Here is an 18,083-nt window from a genome sequence, read left to right on the forward strand (position 1 = left end):
TCTCTGACCAGGGCTTGAACCTGTGCCCCCTGCAATGGAAGAGCAGAGTCCTAACCGCTGGACTGCTAGGGAAGTCCCTAAAAATGTATTTTTAATTTATCTTATTTTCTGGGAGGTATAATTTCTTTGTGGTGTGGGGATGGTATCACTTGCGTTTGCATAAGCCCAGACTCAAATTTTAGATATTCACTATCTAGAGTCCTTTGTGTATCAATTGCACCTTAATAAAACTTTAAAAAAAGAAAAGATATTTGCAATAATTATACAAGTTGAAGACAAAGATGAAAGTGAAGGAAAGTTACTGGGATTTTAACTCTACCTGGTGGCAACTTGGCCTTCATTTTTCTGACTACTCTTAAAAGAGAAGATGTTTAATAGTCCCTTCTACTTGTAGTCCACTGAATTAGCTGGCATCTTTTATACAGAAGATTTGAGACCAATTCTGCACTGAAGCCAGGTAAGATGCTCTGCTCCGTTCAGGCTAGGCTGTTTCTTTTCTAAAAGAAAAGTGTCACATGGGTCCTCATGTCTTCCCAACTTGGCAGTACTTTTCCTAAATCCTAGATTCTTTGGGGAGCAGCACGGTTTGAATGGCAAGCCTTTCAAGGACCAGAGGAAACAACTGCTAAAAAGCTTACCGAGCTTCAAAGTATCTCCTAGATACTGTAACCACCTACATTCAGAGGCTTCTCCAGGGGTCCTGAGCAAACACCCACGTTTGTTTCCCACAGAATGAAGATTTCCCAAGTCAATTCGTCGTTAATAAAGCTTCTCGTGTATAGCATTTGAGAGCCAGCACACACGTTCGCTCTGAACTGCTCAAGGGCCAGCAAGTCCATCGTGCTGGACCAGCTGTGGGTGCCGAAGAGGCGGACGGGGACAGCTCTCCATGCGGACGGCTTTAGGGATGCAGGAACGATGGTTCTAATCATCCACAGGAGAGTCAGTGCGGAACCTGAGACCACACACTCCCCACACCCAGGCCCAGGGCCTGAGAGGCCCCACCAGGTTCTAAAGGCACGGATACTCCAGTCCAGAGGACCAGCTGTAACCCCTGCTTGCTGACTTCATGGCTTCAGGGAAAACGCCCTTGGCTTTGTCCTCGGTGAGATGTGGTCGACTCCAAAATTCTCAGCAGCTTGGAACAGTCACGGCACAGCCCTGAACTTTGTGCCTTTGAAACCCGATAACAAACCAACGTGATTTATTGAGCCCTCTGGCGTTATTAGATTTCTAAGCCAAAGCTCATAATACACAGTTCCTGGTAAACCAAAAGTCATAGCAGGATAAAGCCAGCCCTCTTATCTCTGTGACTTACGTGCTCAATTAGTGATATCAGTGGGTGGGGCAGAGGCAGGGGGAGACACGATCATTTTTGCAACCTGAGCACTAAAATGAGAGCTAGCCCTCGACAGTCCGAGGCCGCGGGAGTGATGCCGACAGCGTGAGGGTCAAGCTAGGTCACACACGAAGGATTCTGCTCGAGCCCAGCGGGGAGCAGCCTGTGGTTACGGAGGTGCCCCTCGTGGCTCAGATGGTGAAGAATCTGCCTGCTGATGCAGGACACTCAAGTTCGATCCCTGGGTTGGGAGGGTCCCCTGGAGGAGGGCATGGCTACCTACTCCAGTATTCTTGCCTGGAGAATCCCATGGACAGAGGAGCCTGGCGGGCTACAGTCCATGGGGTCACAAAGAGTCGGACACGACGGAGCGACTAACCCTTCCATGCTCAGGGCTGTGAGGGGTCACTACTCCAGGTGGGCACAAGTCAGCCTCCTGCCAAAAAGGTGGGTTTCCCGCTGCGTCCCCCAGGTCACCGGCCTGCTGTGAATTAAATTAAGGAGCTGGACTGACCTGGCACGGGGCACGTTGGCCAAAGGGCCAGGCAGTACTGCCTCCCTCTCAGCCACTCGGAGAAGCTTCTGCCTACCTCCCAGCACCACGGTGGCTGTTTTTAATTAGTGGTTAAGGAGTTCTGTCTTTAAGGAAGTTAAAATGCAGAAAGCAGAAGTGTAAAAACCTCAAGGAGAGGAGATAATGGGACTCTGGTCACCTCCTTGGCCTTCAGGGAACTGTTGAGGGGGCAGGCAGAGGCAGTGACCACGGGTGAGAGAAAAGGACAGGCGTGTCCCCAAAGCTGACCTTCTAACCTGCTCTCTGTGTGAGTGGTGGCGTCACCATCCACCGTGCCCACACCCCCCGGGGCCACAGGACACCATCACAGCCACCTGCGTCCCCCTCCCTCCAGCTTCGAATCCCCTTCGGGGTGAGCCCCCCGCTACAGAGCACAGCCTGGGCTTCTGGGCAGGTCGGCCCGCTCTGTCCCCCCTGGGAAAGTGAGCTTTGTTGCTGTTTGGTCACAACATGACAATTCTCACTTGAAAAACTGTGAAAGTGGACAGTTTCTCATATCCAAGAAGAAAATAAAGTGTCCAAGGGAGGCGAGGAAGGGAGACAGGGGTCCTCTAAAGCTTGTTCATGCTCCTACAATATCCGGCTGGGAAGCTCAGGCCCCAGGTGAGTGCAGTTCAGACTCCACGCTGGTCTGAGGGGCCCCGAGCTCTGGTGAGAAAGTCATTCACTGGACCTCCTCTGACAGCCGGTGAGATGAGAACATTAACTCCTGGTCTTGCTCCGATGTCACTGTTCTTTTCTAGTTCAAACTCCTGACTCACCTAATGCACTTAGAATGTATTGTCTATAATAATAAGATCAGCCTCTTAAAGTGAAGCTCCACTTTCAGCTTGTCTTCAATATGTGGAGGATGATGGGTGAACCCTGATATTCACAAATGCTGGGCTTGAGCAAGGCAAGCTGCTAAGAGTTCCTTTAAAGAGGAAGACTCTTGCGTTAGTCATAGTTAAAGAGCTATAACCAGAATGGTGACTTTTTTTAATCTTCGGTAAAATGTTAGTCCCTCAGTCCTGTCTGACTCCTTGTGACCTTGTGGATTATAGCCCTCCAGGCTCCTCTGTCCATCTCTTCTAGGACTCTTCAGGCAAGAAAACATGAGGGGACAGGCATTCCCTTCTTCAGGGGATCTTCCCAACCTGATCGAACCCAGGTCTCCTGAATTGTAGGCTGATTCTTTACCATCTGAGCCACCAGGAAATCTTTGGGAAAAGTGAAAGTCACTCAGTCCTGTCTGACTCTTTGCGACACCATGGACTATACAGTCCATGGAATTCTCCAGGCCAGAATACTGCAGTGGGTTCCCTTCTCCATGGGATATTCCCAACCCAGGGATCACACCTAGGTCTCTCGCATTGCAGGTGGATTCTTTACCAGCTGAGCCACAAGGGAAGCCCAAGAATACTGTAGTGGGTAGCCTATCCCTTCTCCAGCAGGTCTTCCTGACCCAGGAATTGAACCACGGTCTCCTGCATTGCAGGCAAATTCTTTACCAACTGAGCTATCAGGGAAGCCACCTTCGAGAAAACGAGCATCTCATTTTGAGCTCATATATTAAATGAAAAACAACTAGGCCATTTGCACAGCCAAAACCAGAGCAGCAGGCAACATACGGACTCTCTCTGCTCCACTTCTTATCCACCTAGACCTGGGACGGTCCACCCTGAGCACCTCACTACCTCCAAGAAGCTGAAGGCACCTGTATGTTTCTAAGGAAAAGTCCTATCTTAAGAAGGAAAAAACACAAACAAATCTACAGCAGGCTAGGTGGAGAGAATGAGTTAATCCACACCCCGCCCCATCCCTCCCAGAAGGCGCCCAAGGGCTGGCATGCACCACACGTAGACGCGTTCCAGACTTACAGCAAGCTCGGCGGCAGCTAGACAGAACGCGTCCGTGCCAGACCCTCAGCAGAAATACCAGTGTTTTCTGGTCAATATGCTTCCCACATGCTTTCTGCCCAAGAAAAAGCCAAAGCACCCTCATTGCAATAATTGATGTGGACCTGTTTAACTGTTTTGATGTTGGCAACCGCCAAAGTTCCAGCTAAACTTAGAAATTCAACTAGGGATGGAAAAATATGTTGGATAAGTTACCAAATGATGCTTTTAAAAAACAAACTCATTCTCTAAACTTGAGCCCCACTGGGTACGGGGCGGTGGTCCCCAACCAGGGGACTACTGCTGACTTCCGGAGACATTTCTGGCTGTCACTGCTGTGGACTAGGGGTGGTCCTGGCTTCCGGGGGGCTAAGGCAGGGATGCTCTAACCACCATACACAGCCCAGCCATGCTCCCCACGCCTGGATCCTGCAGGTGCCAAGAGTGCTACAGCCAGGAAGGAAGCCATGTCTATCGGGACATGACCCAGACGGTGGATGTCCACAGTCCTGAGACGGTCCACAGGGAGGTGAGTCCCCCGAGCCCCCGATTCTGCATCTGGCCACAACCAGCAGAGTCAGCGGCACCTGGAACATGATGACCCCTGCCTGGTTTGTGCAGAAAGTCCTTCCAAGTGCAGAAGGTGATGGGCAAGGAAACAGGCCCAGAAGGTGAGCATGTGGATCTCCCGTCACTTGGCTATGGACGTGGGCCCGCAACCGCTCCCCCTAGCCTGCAGGTCAAAGATGTGTGGGTCTTAGAAGCTGGGGTTTTCAGCAGCAGCACAAATATCCCGGTCACCTGGTGCCGTCGGCAGCATGAAGAGGCCTCACCTGCATCCTGGGACAGTCATGCTAGGTGGCAGGCACTGTCACAGGCAGCCCCATCAAGGACTGCTGCCCAAATGAACTCAGGCAAACTTGAGAGATTTTTGGATTCAGAATTACAGGTGCAGGGTCCTCACACCTGCAGTGAGGGATGACTGGATTCAGGGTAATGGTACTGATACCATTTGTGCCCAGGCCCTGGATCAAGGCCAACTGAGTACTCTGGTCTCAAGTGGGCCCCGAGGGGAGGCTGACCCCAAGGACTCCCTTCCAAGGGGTGGAAAGAACAGGCCCTGATACACCAAAATATCCCCTGAATACAGACACAGCCACAGGACATGGTGCCAATTAGAAACAAACACACAACGAAAACCCTCAGCCTGAGAGGGGCGACTTCAAGTTGACCAGTTACAGTTTGCATTCCAGTATCCACACCGGCCCTCAGCATCAAGCTCTGCGGACGTGGGATGTTGAGCAGCGTCCCTGACTCACGAGATGCCCCTCAACCTAGGAGGACCCAAAACCATCTCCAAGGAAACAAAGCCTGGGGGTGAGACACGCCCCCACCACTGCTTTGCTGTGCATGCCAGCTCCTGTCCCAGCCCCGCCAGTGACTGAGAAGTGACACAGAGGAAGTGTGCTGCCCACAACCCCTCGGGTTCTTCAGTGAAGTAACTCAGCTGACTTCCCTCACCTACCGGCAAGGCAGTCCTAAAGATCCCAGGAGGGACGGAACTGCACCCCCCACCACCCCCACCAAGGGAGGAAGCAAGCAGGGCAGCTGGCCAGGCAATCAAAGGCTTCCTGGGGAACATGCTGGAAACCAGAAGCTGGAGGACTGTTCACCTCCAGTGAGTCTGAAACAACATTATTACACGTAACAGAAAAGCCAGATCTGAGGGGGCTCCGCCTCCAGGACACGTTTAACCATGGTGTTCACGTATCAGGAACTCCTATCAGCCCAGGCTGCGGGGCCCACACTCAAGTTCTAAGGCACACAACCCCACCTCAAAGTGAAATAAAACAAAAGGGCAGTGGATGTGAGCGGAAACAAAGGAACACTGGCAGGACCCATAAGAGAACCATCCCTTTTAACTTGGCCGGATGCTGTATCTTGGGATCACAACAATGATGCAAAGTATAGAGCGGCTTCAAAGATTAATCTAGGGCTTGCTGTGTCAGGAGAGCTGAAAAATGGGTGGTGATCTACATATATTTCAGTGCCACGAGAACACAAGGTAAATGATGAGACATCAGGTTGATGGAATTTTACAGACATAGAAAACTGTTACAACGTAGTGGCAGATAAAACGTATGGTACACAAAATATGTTTGCTATGACGTTAATAACGTGAATGCTTCCTTCCAGTCTTTACCATACATGATACTAGGAGGAATCAGAATAAAATGCTAACAGTGATTCGGGAAGAATTCAGCAATCTTAAGAAACCATTCTCTAATTTCCATTTTTAGAATTCAAAAACTAATGATAAGCTACTTTTTCTAATAGTTGCTGAAATAAACCATGTGGCTGAAGCTACAGGGGCGCCTTCCCAACAAACACAACTTACTTCTAAGCTGCCGGGACCTCAAAAGCGGGATAATCAACCATCCCTGCTGTTTGCTTTCAGAAGCTCCATTTTGAAGTTAAGGCATAAACAGACACTAGGGAGGTAGCCTGGGTTTTACATTTATGATGAAAAGTTCAAAGAGGAGGCTTTCTCCCATTTACCTTAATGTCTGTTCGCATTCAGGCTGCATTTTCAGTGAATGTATCTATAGGGATGGGAACTACAAATCAATACGACCAGCTTGAGATCCTTATTCTACTAAGTTGATGTCAAAATGGCATTTTGAGCCCTGTTTCATTTATTTATTAGGAGCCCTGCTCCCTAAGACAAATCTCACAGACGTGCATCTAGACCAGGGGGTGTGACCCCAACATCCCCAGGAGGCTCTCCTGGTACCTGGTACCTGCTACCCTGTGTGCCCGTCACCCCTTGCCTGTGGTCGGCAGCCCTGGGCAGGCATGAGGCCTGCAGAGAAAGCGGGAAGAGATGTGACACTGACCTCATAGATGAAGTACACCTTGGCGCCCACGTATATCCCCATGCGCACGACGGCCCGGACAGCAGCATTCATGCCTGCAGAGGAAGGCAGACAGTCATTACTGATGAGGCCCTAGTTAACTAACTGTGACGGTGGGAAAACCATGCACCCCCTCGGAAAGCTCCTCTTGTGAACAACAGTCCCGACGTGAACCCCCAGGACTAGTGCAGGGAGCCGGGGACAGGAGTACAGAGACCAATGTGTCGCAGGCTGGACCACAGGGAGCATCACAAGGGAGCCGGGATGTTTGTTTTAAATTTTGCTGCAAACACACTCAGGACATGGGCGACCTCAGTCTGGTGTGAATCTGCAGGTGATTCCATCCAATTGCAGAACAACAGAGAGGAGAGATGCTTTTTTATAGGTAATCAAAGAAAACAGGACTGAAGAGGCCCATTGGTCTGGGGAGGAGAACACTATCATCCGCTGCCAGTGTTAAAGAGTAAAATTTTAATCAGTGGCTTTAAACACAAAACAAATCACACAATCCTATTAAAACAAAGCTCAAGTTAAACAAACATACTATAAGTAATACCTAACCAAGATAAAATCTAGGCCATTTTCCATATTTCCCCAGAGCCTGAAAGGAAATTAAAAGTACAAAGTATCCTTGTATAAAACTGCTACACCCCATTTGGATGGCATCATCGACTCAACGGACATGAGTTTGAGCAAACTATGGGAGATAGTGAAGGACAGGGAAGCCTGGTGTGCTGCAGTCCATGGGGTCACCAAGAGTCAGACATGACTTAGCAACTGAGCAACAAAACCACATTCTGCTTTCCACTGAAGCCCCATCTCTGGGCAGCCATCTGTGAAATGGACCATAATCTAGACCTCCGTGAACAGGTCAGGATTTCGTGTCTCTCACCCCAGGTGATGAGTGAAACCATCAGGAGGACAGTGAGAAGGCAGGACCATTCCTCTCTGAAAGGAAGGAGACTTGAGTCTCAGAAAACTCATAGCCTCTGGGCCCCCAAAGGTTTCAATCTGAATCCTTCATAAACTTAAATTTCAGGGTCAAACATCAGGACTAAAGGTGTTGGAGAAAGCGGACGATAAAGTAAGCGATAAAGCAACAAATGAAGGCAGCCGTGGTCCCAGGAACACACTCCACAGACAAGGAGACTAAGTTTGTATGTATTTGGAGGGTAAACTGGCTCAGAAGACGATTACAAATTTTCAAATTTCTTTGACCAGGTCTGGAAATGTGGAATAAGACTGCTGCCTCTGAAAGATGACCATTTTGAAAGGTTACTAGGTTCATGGAGCTGAAAAAGCTGGAACTAAATCCACGTTAAACAAATAAACGCACGTTAAATAAATAAACGCACGCTAAATGTGGCTGCCCCACTGCTCTCAGCTGGGCGCTCACACTCGCCCATCTCACCACAGCCTCGGGCCTCGACCCCATGGACAAGCGCGCCTCCTTGTGCCCTCCCCGCAGACCCTGTGATTCCTGAACTTCATTCTGTGGCCTTGGAATCGAGAGCCTGACCGCCAAACGCTGGGGCCCCGGCAGCCCTTCACCGGGACGCCAGCACGAATGACCCTGACTCCTGCCCAGCCCCCAACTGCCGTGGCTTCTGAAGACCTCCTGAGGCTGGTGGCAGGTTTTCTAAAGGCATGAATAAAGAGGACATGGGAGATTTTAAAACATGCCAGTGGGAAAGACAGGGCAGGAGAAGTGGCGAGCGGGAGACTGTCAGAGGTGACCCTGGGGACCCCCAAGTGAAATAAAAACAAGCTGGGGTGACCCCTGCCTGAGAGGCCTGACCACCTCCATGCTAACGGCCTGAGTTCCTCCCCCGCCCGGAGGAGCTGACCCGGATTCACCTGGGAACCCGACCTGTCCCCTCAGCCTGCAGCAGGCCTCGTGAGGCAGGGTTTGGGAGGGTCCTGAGCACCCATTTCTAGCAAGCTCCTGGGAGAGGAGGCCCTGGCGTCTAAGAGGCTCAGTGCCCGGCCCCCAGGGCTTTTATTCGAGGGCGGTTAATCTGCTGCAAGGCAGGCTTTTCCCAGCAGCCCCCGTGGCCCCTTCTGACTGGGCCCTGAGCGGAGCCATCCTGCTTAGAGCTCAGTGATGACCAGGGCTGAGTGCTCTGCACACCTGGGCGGGTGCGCCCACAAAGCCCTGGGGACCTGGTCCTCCTGGGAGCCCAGGGAGTCAGCCCCTGAGTGAATATATTGATAGCGGAGGGAACAAGGCGAGTAAAAGGCAAAGCTGGGGTGTAAGCCCTACTCTCCCCCTTATTGTAACTTAAAACCCATTGTACTAATAACTGCCTCTAGAAGGAAGGAAACTTAGAGGAAAAAACGCCCACTGGGCCCGGTTTCTTGTGTAAATGTTTGTGGAAAGGCCGGCTGTCCGCTTGAACTTGGGGCCCACAGGGCAGAGCTGCTGCCTGGCACTGGGCCCACAGGTGGGTGCCTTCCAGAAAGTGTCCAGAGGACAGAAGCAGAGGGCAACAGGAAAGGCCAGTTTCCACCGGCCGTCTCTGTGACACGAGTGGGGTCCAGGCTGGGTTTGCTGTCTGAGGCCTCCTGGGTGAGCAGCCCCAGGTTCCAGGGCACTCCAACAGCTGTTTTTAGTAAACCTTCAGACACAGTCAGTTTCCTTCCTTTTCCTTTTGGTTTTGTTTTGGCAGCCAGGCCCCATAATTCAAACAACCTCCATAACTGTTTCCATGGGAACCATCATCCTGCTACCAAGAAAGTGCCTTAGTCTTTGGAGAGTAACCTCTTCATCCCTTGCAAAAATTAGCACCCTCGTCCTCAGGGAATGACTGGACTTGTTACAGAAACCAAAAATAAACCTTGACAAACCCAGGGAGCAGCTAAGAGGGAAATGTGAGCAAATTAGGTGTGACAGAAAGAAGGGATTGTTAGACTGTCTTCCTGCTGTGACAGGTCCTCAAGTAGCTTCTTACTAAAAGCATGGTGTATATAAGACAGTCATTAAGATAACTTCTTCCTTCTGATTGGGGAGGCCAGCAACCTCTAAGGGAGGCTTTTAAGATTCTGTTCTGATAAAATTTAAACTTCGAGCAATTTGTAAGAAATGAGGATTGTGTTGCTTCTAATAAAATAATTGGAGCTGTTTTATTTCCCCATGGTCTGAAAAACCTAATAAACATCCTTGCTCGGCCCTTTTGGTCCATGTTGAGCCATTTCCCCTGCATATTTCTCAGGGCCTACAACCACTCCCTGACTAACTTCAACATTTAAATTCTCTTTTGAAAAATAAGATCCAGTGCTTAATCTTACTGGCTTCTCCCTGATACCATGCGGTTTTCACCTTTGTACCAAAGGGAGGACGTCAGCACAGATCGGAAAACAAAAGTTTATCTTGCTCTTGCTACTGCTGCTGCTGCTGAAGTCACTTCAGTCGTGTCTGACTCTGTGTGACCCCATAGACAGCAGCCCACCAGGCTCCCCCGTCCCTGGGATTCTCCAGGCAAGAACACTGGAGTGGGTTGCCATTTCCTTCTCCAATGCATGAAAGTGAAAAGTGAAAGTGAAGTGGCTCAGTCGTATCTGACTCTTAGTGACCCCATTGGACTGCAGCCTACCAGGCTCCTCCGTCCATGGGATTTTCCAGGCAATAGTACTGGAGTGGGGTGCCATTGCCTTCTCCACTTGCTACTGCAGCCCTCTACAAAGCTCCCCTGTTTTAGTAAATCAGGTGTGGGAAGGACAAACAGTCCACAGGAGAAAGTGTCCCTGTGACCAATTACCAACCTCGCCTTCTCAGCACCCTGCCATGTCCAATCATCGAGCCCTGTGTCAGACACCAGTGGTACAAATCCCTGAGGGGTGTCGACTGTCTGTCCATCCAGGACACACGGATGGGTGTCTTCTCTCTGCCGGCACTGCTGGGCAATCCACTGACACGATGGTGGACCTGCTAGCCTAGTGGGCTTCCCCCATGGCTCAGCAGTAAGAATCTGCCTACAGTGCAGGAGCGGCAGGAGACACCGGTTCAATCCCTGGGTCAGGAAGATCCCCTGGAGGAGGGCATGGCAACCCACTCCAGTACTTGACTGGAGAATCCCATGGACAAAGGAGCCTGGCGGGCTACAGTCCACGGAGTCACAAAGAGTCAGACACGACTGAAGTGACTTAGGACACATGTGGTAGCCTAGTGGTTAGGATCCCAGGCTTTCACTGTGCAGGACCTGGGTTCAATCCCAGGTTGAACTAAGATCCTGCAAGCCACGTGGCAAGGTACCAAAAAAAAAAAAAAAGTGCATTTGATTACTGAAGGCTTAATTCATCAAAATGACTTCATGAGAAAAGACAGACAGACTAGTCACCTCCATCTTGCAGAAGGAAGCAGTCCATTCTAGGTGAGGTTCCAGGAGGGAGATTCAACAAACATCTGGGTACCTGCCAGGTGCCCCCAGTACTGCCCTGGGCACAGAAACACCCTGGTGAATGGACACACGTCCTGGGCCACCACTTCCACTGTAGCCACTTGGCCCAGCCAGCTCATCTCAGAGCTCACTTGCTTGTGTGTGAAACATATGAGTTACTGCATGGAAGCACTGGTGGCTACTGCTAAGCAAATGATCACTAAATGTTAGTTGCTCTCTCTTTTTTTAAAATTTTATTGGAGTATAGTTGATTTATAGTGTTTTGTTTCAGGTGCACAGCAAAGTGATTCAGTTACACATATACATATCTCCACTTCTTTTCAGACTCTCTTTCTTTACAGATTATTACAGAATATTGAGTAAAGTTCCCTGAGCTATAGAGCAGGTTCTTGTTGGTCATCTATTTTATATATAGTAGTGCGTGTATCAGAGAAGGCAATGGTACCCCACTCCAGTACTCTTGCCTGGAAAATCCCATGGATGGAGGAGCCTGGTAGGCTGCAGTCCATGGGGTCGCGAAGAGTCGGACACAACTTCACTTTCACTTTTCATTTTCATGCATTGGAGAAGGAAATGGCAACCCACTCCAGTGTTCTTGCCTGGAGAATCCCAGGGACGGGGGAGCCTCGTGGGCTGCCGTCTATGTGGTCGCACAGAGTCAGACACAACTGAAGTGACGCAGCAGCAGCAGCAGCAGCAGCAGCAGCAGCAGCAGCAGCAGCAGCAGTGTGTGTATGTTAATCCCAAACTCCTAATTTATTACCCGCCCCCCTCGTTTCCCCTTTGGGCACCATAAATTTGTTTTTGAAATCTGTGGGTCTGTTTCTGTTTTGTAAATAAGTTCATTTCTGTATTTTTTTAAAAAATTAGATTCCACACGAGTAATATTGTTTATTTGTCTTTCTCTGTCTGACTTGTTCGGTCACAAAGCCGTGCTTAGTATGATAATCTCCAGGTCCATCTGTTGCGCTGCAAATGGCATTATTTTGTTCTTTTTTTTTTTATGGCTAGCCCTCCTGTTAGTATGAAGGCTTATACAGACTCCATCTACATGTTGTTGTTGTTCAGTCGCTAAGTCCTTTCCAACTCTTTTCCACCCCATGGACTGCAGCACGCAGGCTTCCCTGTCCTTCACTATCTCAGAGTTTGCTCACACTCATGTCCACTGAGTCGGTGATGCCATCCAACCATCTCATCCTGCCGCTCTCTTCTCCTGCCCTCAATTTTTCCCAGCATCAGGGTCTTTTCCAGTGAGTCAGCTCTTTGCATCAGGTGGCCAAAGTATTGGAGCCTCAGCTTCAGCATCAGTCCTTCCAATAAATATTCAGGGTTGATTTCCATCAGCTTTCTGTAAACACTGGCTTACTTTGCTATAGGTCAAAAAGGACTCAGTCTTCCTGTTCAGTCTACCCTGTAGGTCCATTTCTCTGCACTTTCATCATACCGGGCCCTCCAGAAGCCCTCAATTTGAGTCTAAGGCAAGGAGTCATTTTCGGCATATGACACAGTCTTGCTTCAGCAGTGGGTACCTTGTTAGGGTAAGTCTGTGCACTGACCTGAAACTTATTGTAGGTTAAAGTGAAAATCAGCTGAAATTTGCAGACATACCTTGTGACAATAAAAGCAATCCAAAGAATGAAAATAATAATAATTAGCCTTAGAAATAGTCTTCCTCTGTGGCCAGGGCTGGGGGAGTCAGGAATATAACTGGAGGATTTTCGTTTTGTTCAACAATCATATAATATAAATTCCATTGGAAATAAGCGCTTCAACACTTTAGTCTCAGTTGTGATGTCAATTTAGCCACCCTGATGCTCTCATTGGACAAATGGATTTTATGTTCTACTTGCAAAGCTGCTTAAAAATCATGTGTATCATCTATGTAATATCCTTCTCTTTTGACTGGTAAGCAGGGCAGTTAGTCTCATGTTTAAGTATCTATCTGAAATTTTAGGTTATTTCCTTTAGATGACTACAGTTTACTTCTTCATTAATTTCATCAGGAAATCATTAAAACATTTTATACCAATTAAGTAGTTTATATATTTTTAGTAAGAGAAATTTCACACAGTGATCCTGTCTTCCAATGTACTTTGTTAAAGCACAGTCTTAAACTCCATTTGAGTCTTTTAAAATTTTTAACTTCTTTTGTTTCTAATCTGAGGGAAATTTTTAAAAAAATACTTCTTTCTAATTTGAGGGAAAATATTTTTACTTGTGGCAAATAAATTACTTCTTCATAATCTGCAAAATAGAAAGAAAAATGCCACTTGCCTTACTAATGAAAAGTCTGGTGTTATGAAAAAAAAATCACCTGTATAATTTTGAGCAAACTTGGCTTCTGAGTATTAATTAGATGTTACAGTCTTAAGAGCAGGGCTTACTGGAAAACATTTGGGATTGAGACGGAACTTGGTTTAAATCCTTCCAAGGGCCACCTAAGAGCCTGTAACCTTAAAAAGGTTACTTCTCTCCCTACCTCCAAAACCAAGACGGTAATCAGGCCTGGAGATGAAAACCACAAAGCTCCTAGGACATGAACTGTGCCCAGGAACCAGCAGCTATAGCCTTCTCCACATGAAATTTTATCTTTGTTTCAATCTTAGTAGAAAACTATCCTGAAATTAAGACTTGTGGTTATTCTCCTTGGTCTTTAGCTTCGAGCAAACCTCTCTTATCTTAGGGAAAATCAAGCATGGATATCATACAGAGTCAAGACAAAACAGCAGAGCACGGGGGAGTGACATCATCTCTAGAAATCACCTCCTCAAGGAGCTTAAGTCCGCTACCTCGGAGACCAGCCCCCTGGTGCACATAGTGAGGCGAGCTTTCTCAGAAAGAAATGCATGCCCCTGTTCACTCAGGTCCCAGATAGGATCAAACAGGAGGTGGCACTTGGCATGAAGTCCAAGAAGAAACAGACAACAGTCTCAGCTCTGCCCCAAGGAAGATGCCCAAACGTCAGGCCACCGGGGGCTCTCCAGCAGAGACCACCCAGAGGAGCCAGTTCAGGGCATCAGGACAACTCCCATCAACCTGACCATACACCGACCAAGCCGTCTGACCTTGTCATATAATTCTGATTCTCAAAGTATGCTTTTCCACTGAGAAGAGGTGTGGACTTACTGACCTCTATTATTCATAACTGCTCACAAGTGACAGAGATAAGTAGCAGGTATGTAGCAGAGAAAATGCTGATTCTGTCTATTGCGTCATCACCTCAATTGCCTTTACACCAGCTACCAGGCAGCTGAGCAAATTTATGGAAAAGGATTCAAGTGAATGACCTACATTTTTTTTGAACAGACACAGCACCTTAATTCTAAATGACTTTGCAACTCTGACCTTGAAAGCTGGAGGATTAAGAGACCAGTTCCTTTTTCTGTGCCAGCATTTTATTCTTTTTCCAAGCCCATGGTAAGAGTCACTCAGGATGCTTCCTAACTTGGGTAGCCCACGTCTCCGGACGCAGGTGCTTTTTGAAGCACATTGACCGGGAAGCCCCTCTTAGCCCATCAGCGACTCGGCTGGGACCCAATCCAGCACAGCAGGTAAGTAACGTGGGCTATGTCATCAGTTTCACTCTGCCATTTCCCCGCCCCCAGTCTTTGCTGTATCACGTTTTCTCTCTTCACTGGGGCCACTTTACTAGAATACCAAATTAGACCAGCCTGCTCGGGCTCAGCCGGCTTGTGGGGCGGGGGTGGTGACAGATGCGGCGCACACCACCTTCAACAGGACAGGGAGGGGCTCTCCAGGGACCCGGGGTCCCCTGGCCTCCTGCCGGTGCACGGCGCCGGGTGTCCGGGGTCGGGGCGCAGGGCGCACGGGCGGCGACGGGCCCTGCATCACGTACACGCGCGGGGCAGGCGGGGCTTCGGCCACAGCTCCCCACCTGCAGCACCCCCCTCCCGGCCCGCCCCTCTCAAGGGCGAAGAGAAGGTCACCAGCCGCGTGGGCGGAGGCTAGGGCGCCGGCCAGCCACTTAAGCATCCCTGCACCGCGCGTGGTGAGATGAGGTGAGAACGAGGCATCGGGGCCTTTCAGCTCATCTAGACAGTAGGAAGGGGGTAAAAGAAACGCCAGAAGCTGGCACGGGAGGCGTCTCTGGCCTGCGGTCCTCCAGGTTCCGAGCACATGGGCAGCACCCCGCTCCTTTCTAGCGGTTGGCTCGCCCCACCCGGGAATCTACGAGGATCAGGAATCCCCGGGCCCCCACGTGCGCCCGGCGCTAGGGGCGCGGTCGTGCCATCTCTGCTTCGGTTGTCCGCGGGCCCCAACCTTGGGGCCCCATTTCCTCCGAGACCAGCTTCCAGGCTCGCGGGTGGAGGGCGGCGCCCGAGACCGCTCTCCCGGCGCTGGCAACACCCCGGAGTCCCCGCTTCCTGGTCCTTCCCATCCAGGGGAGGCTGGCGGGGAGGGCCTAGTGACCCGCTTCGGTTTTCGGTTTGGTGATGAGCCGGAAGGAGACAGGAGATGAGAGCGGCGGAAAACCGTTTTTAAAATCTCCCAGCGGAAACGCGAGGCGGTGCCGGTTGGCCCGGCTACCCGGGCAGGGATCCCGTGCGTTCGCCGCCGCGCGCCGCGGGACAGCAGCGGGGACCCCGCCCGCGCCGCGCGGGGGTAGTGGGGCTGCAGACGCGTCGCGGGGACGCAGCGGTCTTCCTCGCGACCCCAGGTGTGGGGAGTCTGGGATGGAGCCAGGGCGGCCGCAGCGGCATCAGAAGTGGCCGCGCTGTAGCCAAGCCTTGGAGTAGAGTCCGGCTTCATCCCGCCTCGCGGAAGCGGAGGGACCTCCGAACGGAGTCCAGGCGACCCTGTCGCTACTCGTAATTTAGGAAATAAACGTGGAGGTGGAAAACTGACCTTCCGGGTAAGGGACCCCCGCACTCTCCACGCGGGTCGCGCAGTGACTCCTTCCGAGGCCGCACTGGCTCCGGCCCTGGGAAAGCACCTCCGAGGTTCCCGGGCGCCGGGCTTCTCCCCACCGTCACTTACTCCTGGTGCCCCTCTCCTCCTTGCTCCTCTCGGGCCCCCCATCCCTTCTCCCTAACACCTCATCCTTTCTCTGGCGTCCCTTCTCCCCGGCACCCCCATCCTTTCTCCCCGGCACCCCCACCTCCCTTCTCACTGGTCCCCTCCCTGAGCCTCCAGCCCGGGACCGGGGACCCGGTGGCGCACCTTGGGCATCCCCGCCGCTGGTCAGCACGCCGATGGCCTTGCCGGCCCCGGAGAGTTGCTCCAGGAACTTTCGGAAGGAGCCCTTGGGGGTCTGAGGGCTGTCGTGGCCGTCCATCGTGAACAGGCCGGAGACCGCGCTCTGGAGGGCGCTCAGTAGGCACTGCGCCCCGCCCGCGCCGCCGCCACGGGAACCGCCGGCCACGCCCGCGCGGCGCGCGCCAATGGGCGGCCTGGGGCGGGCGCGGGGACGCGGGGGCGGTGGCGCGGGCGGGGCTGCGGGCGCCTGATTGAGGGGAGCTCCGGGGGCAGGGGAGCCTGGTCGGCAGGAAGGACCACTCCAGGGCGAGCCACATGGTTGGGGGGTGCGGAGTGCATCGCAGATGGGAGGAGTTTTACGAGCCGGAAGCGCCTCGGAGGGAGGGGACCGCCCGCAGGTGGGAGGGGACAGCCCGCAGGTGGGAGGGGACAGCCCGCAGGAGGGAGGGGACCGCCCGCAGGTGGGAGGGGACAGCCCGCAGGTGGGCGGAGCATCCCTGGTAGGCCGAAGGGAGAGCACCTCCGGAGTGTTGGCCACGAGGTGGGCGGACTGGGAGGGGGAGTCCCGGCGACGGGAGGGTGTGGGGGGCAAGGAGGAACTATAGGTGGGCGGGGTCACCGTGGTCGCGGGAACGCGGCAGGTGGGCTAGAGCATCCCGCAGGGGAAGCCCAGGAGGCCGGGTGGGGGTGCGGGGCGCCGCACGTGGGGCACCGGGTCACTGGCGGTTGCGGGGCCCGAACCGTCGCCGAGGCGCGCGCCCGTTCCCACAGGGTTCCTGCCCGGGTGGCTCTCGGGGCCCGGGCTCCCCAGCCTTTCCTCCGGCCTCCGGATCGTCGAGTCGGTGGGCGTCGCCTGCTGGCGAGGAAGAAGCGCGGGCTCCGTCCCCACAGTGGCTCTGGCCGCAAGACGAGGAGGCGGACTGGGGTCGTGGAGGACGCGCGGGGACTCTGGCCACCGCTGGCGCCGGGCTGGGCGCTGGAAGGGAAGGGGCGGGGGAAGGGCAGGAAGGTCCTGGCGAGGCGATAAGACCCAAGCCGCGGTGTCCGGGGTCGCCGGCCGGATGTTCGCTGCCCCGCCCGGCACTCCCGGACCGATGCGCTAGTGTCTGGTCCGCTGGGTGATGGATGAACAGGGAGCTTGGTCCCTGTCGGTTCCTGCCGCGGGTGCAGACGGATGCGCAGTCTTTCGGAGCGCACAGCGCTGAGCTTGGGGTATAATCACCCCCAGAAAAAGAGTTTCATAAGCGGCCGCATCATCAGTCCCTTGTGGGGACCGCACGGTATCCCCTTACTACTTGCGCAGCAGATGTGCGTCAAGGCCGTCCCGTCCACCCGGAGCAGCCTGACAGTGGTTTACTCCTGGCTGCCCTGGACAGAGCGGTGTGTGCGCTATGCACTTCTATCTGGCGCTTGCCTTATCCTCCTGTCCTCGCTCTGAGCATCACAGTTTTTTTGCAGAAAAGATACAAATACCTGTCATGAACAAGGCCAGACTTCTGATCTCTACCCTGGACCAGAAGTGATGGAGCAACTTCTAAACCCCCCGTGGTCATTGGAATCACCTGGCCTGGTTTTTCCCCGCTCCACCAGAACCGCAGAAGCCCAGTTTCTGGGAATGCTGCTTGAAAAGATGTATTTTCAACAAGTCACAGCACATTCTGATGACTGCAGAGTCTGAGGGCACCTGCTCCGCAGAGTGAAACTGAGCAGCGATACTGAGAAGATATTGGGCATCGGGAGGCTGCCCTTCACTGTCCTGGCCCG

General features: G+C 52.2%; 1 protein-coding gene across 1 annotated transcript in view; it reads right to left on the minus strand.

Moving 5' to 3' along the window:
• PFKP (phosphofructokinase, platelet) overlaps positions 1 to 16,411 on the minus strand; it is a 52,146-nt gene extending 35,735 nt beyond the window's left edge. The window contains exons 1-2 of the mRNA XM_052651197.1: positions 16,284 to 16,411; positions 6,688 to 6,761 (exon numbers count right to left, since the gene is read on the minus strand). Coding sequence (XP_052507157.1) covers positions 6,688 to 6,761; positions 16,284 to 16,398 — 189 coding nt within the window. The 5' untranslated portion in view covers positions 16,399 to 16,411. The remainder of the gene's footprint in view (positions 1 to 6,687; positions 6,762 to 16,283) is intronic.
• Positions 16,412 to 18,083: the final 1,672 nt, after the last annotated feature.

The sequence above is a fragment of the Budorcas taxicolor genome, chromosome 13 (assembly GCF_023091745.1).
Source record: "Budorcas taxicolor isolate Tak-1 chromosome 13, Takin1.1, whole genome shotgun sequence".
NCBI lineage: Eukaryota > Metazoa > Chordata > Mammalia > Artiodactyla > Bovidae > Budorcas > Budorcas taxicolor.